General features: G+C 38.2%; 1 protein-coding gene across 1 annotated transcript in view; it reads left to right on the forward strand.

The window, feature by feature from the left end:
• The window catches only part of LOC140514429 (uncharacterized), a 65,647-nt gene extending 59,173 nt beyond the window's left edge, over nucleotides 1-6,474 (forward strand). The window contains 2 exon segments of the mRNA XM_072624778.1: nucleotides 371-424; nucleotides 5,947-6,474. Coding sequence (XP_072480879.1) covers nucleotides 371-398 — 28 coding nt within the window. The 3' untranslated portion in view covers nucleotides 399-424; nucleotides 5,947-6,474.
• Nucleotides 6,475-6,903: the final 429 nt, after the last annotated feature.

Genomic DNA, 6,903 nt, shown 5'->3' on the forward strand with positions numbered 1-6,903 from the left:
CTCTCCCCCTCCTTGCCCCCTCGATGGCTGGTTTCTGCCATAGCCATTTCATGGGGCGGTACTAGATCTGTGCTAGATTGGTTTCTAGTGCTTGTATTTTAAAATGTATTTTCCTCTTTATGTGATTGTTGATGACACTAGTGGGCCCCTGGGCACTCCAAAGGACTTTATTAAAAGCTGAAAAACCACTAACTTTTCTCTTGTGGTTTATCTTTCTGACACGACATTCTTTTCATCTAGTTCTGTTTCCAAAATATGTGTATGCAAATGTCCACAGGAAACACAGAGTATTGCTTTTAAAATAGACATTCACCAAATTTGATCCATACTGCTACATTTGTTTCTTCTCTCCTCCCTTCCCCCTCTCTAGAACAAGAAGCTTCTTTTCGAAAAGATGAAAGGTGGACAGAGACAGAGAAGGAGGGTAACTTACAGTCTTGACTATTTTTCTATGTTATATTATCTGAAGAGGGTTGTTGACAAATGCTGAGACCTCAGGTTGTTCTGAAGCAACTTTAGAGTCTCATCATAAGCATTTATGAAAAATTAGGAGAGTGGTCCAGCATAAAGAGGGACCTTGCTTTGAAACTACATCCCCAGCTCTCTGATAGGCTGCTGAGACTTTGGACTACAGTATTAAAAACTCATAGCTACTATAGTTTCAATTCTTTGAAAACTCATTAAGTGCTTACTCTGTTCCTAATTTTGTGCTAGGTACTGTGGGAGATCCCAGAGAAGCCACTAAAATGAGCTCTGCCCACAAACCTTTGATAGGGCCCAACTATTTGTTTTTCTGTATGTCTCCATGTACTAAGCTTGCATGCAGCCTGGTTGAGGAGACAGCTTACATATATGAAACACTTACTAAGTGATACAATAAAGTCAAGGGCTAAATTCCATGGTTCAAACAATAATTTATAGAAGCATTTTGTTAGAGAAGCTAAATTCAGCCATTTCCTCATACAGTTTGCCTAGACATATTCTTGTCCTTTTCCTGGCCAGATTATGCCAAATTTTCTAACTTAGCTATGTTCGTTTGCCACATGTCACATGTATCTGTTTGGAGATTTCAACACTATTTCCTCACCCTAGTCATCCAACACGGACTCAACTGTTTACGGTGTTCTTTGACTATTACGACATTTTCTTGAAGGGAACTGAATGGACTTGAGCTTTTAATGAATTGTTTTTAAGCACTGACGCTCACAAGTTGAACATATGAAGCCTTGCTATCCCACCAACACTCCACCCTTAGAGTTTACAGTTTTATCTCTTACTCCTTCCAATCTGATGAAAATATGGCTGTTACCAAGTCAACACCTATTTTGTGTTGAATTTTAAAAAAAAACAAACCAAGGACAACAGCACAAGCTTTTCACATGAAGACTGTTAACACAGAAAAAACAAAAACAAATAGTTTGGCCCTATCAGAGATTAGGGAATTAGACGATAATAGTTGCAAATTGTTCTGAATAATATTCTCCAATCTATTTCCTTACTGCTGATGAGTTTTCCTTTTTTTGGCCTTAGAGTTATATAGGCTGTCCAGAAACATCATTTATCCCTATAGCTCCATGTCACAAAGCTCCAAGCTTCTGCCTCAGTCTGAGAAAGAACAGATATACCCAAAGCAGGATTTATAAGAGAGACTCATAAGGTATCGAAAGGATAGAAAAATACCTTATTTGGCAGAGTTAAATTACCCGGTTTAGGAGTCTTTGCCACTTGAGAATTGCCATTTGCAATCTTATAGTTGGAGGAGGAAAAGGGCCTGAGGGAGTAGTGACCGTGGAGGAACATGCAGAGTTCTAGGTCCCTACATCCTTATAAGTATGCTAGTAAATGGCCATTATATGGAGATTGACCAAGAAGTAGCCCATGATTTCCATTTCCTCTATTCTTCAAGGTGCATAAATAACATCTGCAGTAAATTCAGCAAAGAGCCTTAGTTTTTGTCCACTCCCTATTCCACCATCCCTCTGTCCTTCCTTAGGGAATGTCAGTGGGTAACTACTTAGGTCTTATCCTTAGGGAACCTAGATACCAAAATTTTGGAACTTTGGCCAGGCTTTATATTTTAGCCTCAACTTCCTTCACATGGAAAAGGCCTAGAATTTATGTCCAGGAATGTCAATGTGACCCAGTGGTATCAAGTACTGTCTGTTCTCCTGGAGCATACAAAGATCATGTCCTCAAGCCAGAAGTATTGGGTCTCAATCCTCTTGAGTAACAGAAGTTGCCTTCCCTATAATCAGTATTCAGATGGACTTCACAGTTTGATTGAGAGACCTTAACCATCTCATTAAGTTCATGATTCAGAAAGAAGAAATTCTGGACTAGTTTAAAAGCAACACTTCTCCCAAAGAAGCTTAGCATAGGTTGTGGCTTTCCAGACAAAAAAAAAATCAAGAGCAGAGATCCAATTCTTATTTTTGTTCCAGACAAAAGAAAGACAAAGAAAAGAAAATGAAGACCTGAGTGCTAGATCTGGCTCCATTAACTATATAAACCGCATGATCTAGGCTGAATCAAACTTCCCTGTGTCTCAATCCTTTTAATTGTGAATTGGGTTAAATTCTTGTCCCACCTTACTTCTTGGCTCAGTGACAATATGATATGAAAGTGCCTTTATTTCTTTAGAAGAAAGGTGCTAGATAATAAACAGAATTATGGACTGATTGTTCTTCTAAGTTAGAACAGACTATTAAGGATTATCCATCAATTGCCTGTCTATCCCCAAATTTAAAATTTATATTTTTGAATTTCAGTGCTTTTGTGTTTTCAAAGAATTATAGTGACCAATTATGGTTTCCAGAGAGTAAGAGTGAGGCAAATTTAAACCCTGCCTCAGGTACTTAGTAGCTATGGGACCCTGGGAAAGTCACTTAATCAGTGTCAGCCAAAGTTCTCGGCACATAATAGGTGCTTGATAAATGCATGTTGCCTCACCTCAGTTTCCTTGCTTGTAAAATAGGGATAGCAAATAGTTCCTACCTCACAGGGTTCTTGTGAGATTGAAATGAGATAAGATATACAGCACTTTGCAACCTCAAAGTGCTACATAAATGCTAGTTACTTTTAGTATTTTTTTTTTCACATCTCTTCTTTCATGCTAACCCTGTGAGTCTTGGAGGGAAACAAGCTATTATTCTCATTTTACAGGTAAAAAAGTTGAATCCCAGGGAGACTGAGCAGCTCTTACAGAGGCATATCTGAGAGAGTGGCAGTGCTCACACATCATAAAAATAATAAAAAAGTTGACATTTATAGAGCACTCCTAGGTTTTACCAAGTGCTTTCCCTACATTATCTTATGTGAGCCTCATAGCAGACCTGTGAAGGAGATGTTATTATTATCCCCATTATATAGATGAGGAAAGTGAGAGATTAAGTCACTTGCTTGTGGTCACATAGCTGGTGAATCCTGCTCTTCCCCATTTCGAATCCTCTGTGTGCTACTACCCGTTGTGGTATGCTGTCTCTTACAGTGTGATACTGCTTTCCCAGCCTATGTCTGCTAGTCTATTTGCTGGGTCATAAAAGCTAGTTTTAATAGGGAACTGAAAAATTCTCACAAATGGAGGTACTGAATTGCAGTGGAACTATTTGGGTGGTTTAAAAAACATTCAAATAAATTCTCTTTTCTTTTTCTTTCCCTTCCTGTTATTTTTCCTGTTTCCAGCCTTCACCACCTTTCCCTCCCTTGCCCCTCAATATGGCACTTCCTGGGTCTGGGTAGATGGTGAAACATTCAAATGTCACATAAAAACCCATTGCCAGTGGTAATCTCCCTAAACTTCCATCTTAGTCCAAAGTGCTGCATATGGTTTATATGAGACTTTATGTGATCATCCAAAGCCAACCAAACATTCAGATTTTCACTTGTAAAACACTTTTCAGTCAACCCTTAAATGTCTTACTCACTGTTCAGTCTTTACACATATTCAATTAATATTGGAGAACTCCCCTTTATTTAGTCTAAAAAGTATTTAAATTCACCTAGCAAGAAGATTTCCCAGAAAATGACTTAAAAAAAAAAACCCATATCACCCTTCACACAGGAATTTCCACAAATTTCAACCAGGTTGGATGGTTTCACTTCTGAGCCTGTTTCTTAACTTGCTTTGAAGTAGAGCCCCAATAAGAAAGGATACAGTGTTAGCAGGAGAGCTTGAAAACCTTCCCACGATTGAGTCATTTAGCTGTCAGATGCAAAAACTGATCCCCCAATCTAGTATTCAGGGGAGCATGCTTAGTTAAGTGCTCTAAGGGAGCATAGCACCTCCAGATGAAGCTTTGAGAATGGAAATGTGGTTTTTTGACCCACAAGGAGCCCCATCTGGACACAAAGCCCCTGCAAAATGTTGCCTCAGTGAGTCTGTTTCACATGTAACTGAATTACTAATCATTCTGGAATCATAAAATCCCGAAGTCCCTTTCTTATTTTTGTTGGGTCATTGGAAAGACTCTTCAATAAACAAATATCTTCAAAAGCTTTTGCAACAATTTTACTTCCTGCTAAAGACTATCCTGCAAGGCTCCAATTGCTTGCTCCAACTCCAAATGCTACAAAATAGATGTGAGTTGGAGCAGCAATGGACAAACTTTTGACTCATTCCACATGCCACCAGAGGGAAGAGTGTTACACACTGTAGAGGCCAGCACTGGATATACAGGCTTTTCCCAAAGTGTATAGCTTTTTAATTTGACCAGCTGGATATGTGTGAGTACTAGAGACTCCCACAATGCCTCTCTACTTCACTACTGTTTAGTACTTGAATAGAAAAAAAATCACTTATGCAATGAAAAAAGTCTTTTCAATAGCTTTTGAATTTCAGTTTCACTTCTGGTGTGCTTATAAATCTTCAGAGCTATTTTTTAAATTTTATTTTATTTTTCATTTTTAACAGTTCATATCACATAAAACAATTCCAACTTTTGGTGAGGTGATGCTTCTTTTTAAAGCATTTACAATATAGATCACAAAAGAATTTTTTTAAAACATTAACCAACTGAGACACAAATAATATTTAAGTTGCTAACTTCACAAGCTCTTGACCTAATTGTCTCCACAGTATTACTAAGAATGAAAGGACCCTAACTTATTGTTGTTGGTCTAAAGTCCTAAGCCTAATAGCTTAATTTTAGACTTAACCTCGGATGTTTTCCTACCAACAATCTATAATTGAATAGATCTGGTATTAAACTCACAAACCTTTTGACTCTAGGAAATTGCCACTAAGAGTAGGAACATTTCAGGGAACCAATATCTCCCCAACTTCATGTCAGTTCCAGGTAGGAGTGGATTGCCAACTTGCATTCAGTCAGGCTTAAAGTCGGCCAGGTGTCAGCGGGGAAATTGAGTCAGGAGAATTCTACCTCAGCCCAGGCTGAACAGCCGCTCTCCCACCATTCCCATGAGATCACCTTTTTCAGTTCATACCAGCATCTCACAGGCTCACTGGCATCATGGATTGGAGGCTCAGACCACTTTTCTTGCTATCCATACCTGGAGTTAGACTCAGAAGAACATTCATTTAATAGTCTCACAGAGCTATTTTTTTTCTAGTAAAGTATTTGATAAACCAAAAAAAATTAAAACCACCCACAGGAACATAGCATGAGAATTTTCCTGTATATAAGGATCAATAGCTAGGTTATTGGAAGGCTTATTCACTCAAGCACTCATATTTGCACAGATAAAGCATGCCAGATTATGGCGAGGGAGGGAGGGAGGTTGGTTGTTAGCTATCCTACAGGTTTAAGTTAGAAGCATAAATTCTAGTTAGCACCCTGAAATAATATTTCACTCAATAGAATCCTTCAGTAATGCCCATCACAAAGTGGTCCAGTTTATAGGGCATATCATAATACATTGCTTCCATGTGTTTTCCTGTGTTATGCATAACTGATCCTTTTTTACATCACTAAACTATGTATTTTTCAGAATGTGAACCCCTATCTGCAAGGCAGGGACTGGACAACGTGGTGGCAAAGAAGTCTGTGCCTCATTTTTCTGACGAGGACAAGGATGATGAGTAAAATGAAGAAGGTTAAAGAAAACAGATGCAGCCCATTAGATCACAATATTGCTTACGTGTATTGACTATTAAAACCCTAGTGAATGGCAGCATGTTTATTGTTTATGTAATTATGGATGAAAAGCAGCTGTATTTATGACATCGTGTTGTCATAGATAAAGAAAAGATGGCTCTGCTTTCTGTTAAATTACGGTAATAGGAGCTTTTGGGTTATTTTGTTTCAGGCCTGGAGTGAGCTTGAAAATTAAAGTGATTTTGATAGCTAGTGTATACGTCTTCAGTCATAAAAAGCAAGACCATAAAATTTACTCTTTCGTTGTAGTTTAAATGGTATTTGGGGCTCTAGTTTGATACCTATTACTGTGATTTTGATTGTTTAGTTCACCAAGCCCTTGGGCATTGTTATACCCCAATAAATATTATTTTACTCATGATGAGTAGCTGATGCTTTCCACTTGGCTCTGTCTTTATAAGTAAGACGGTCTAGAGATGACCATGTTTATAAGGATCTTTAAAAATACACTTGGTAAGTAGACTCACTTGATCTGTATCTTGGCTGTTCATTGACTTCATATACCAAGCTGCAAAGGTTTCCCCTTGCCCAGATGGCTGAAGAGATGTGCAACTTGCCTTCAGTTTAAACATCAGAAGTTTACAAACTGATTTGCACAAACACATTAGAGATGAAAGTAACTTGGTGAGCTTATGGCAACACTTCTGTATGTATTTCATTCAAGGTAGACCTGTTCCCTGATTCATCATCTATAAAATGGGAGTTGGCCTTCTCATCAGTTTTGACCAAATAGGAAGGCTGATGATAAAGTAAAATCCTTCAGCTTCAAAGTTCATGGTAGAAAAGATAA

This window comes from Notamacropus eugenii, chromosome 7 (assembly GCF_028372415.1).
Source record: "Notamacropus eugenii isolate mMacEug1 chromosome 7, mMacEug1.pri_v2, whole genome shotgun sequence".
In the NCBI taxonomy this organism is placed as follows: Eukaryota; Metazoa; Chordata; class Mammalia; order Diprotodontia; family Macropodidae; genus Notamacropus; species Notamacropus eugenii.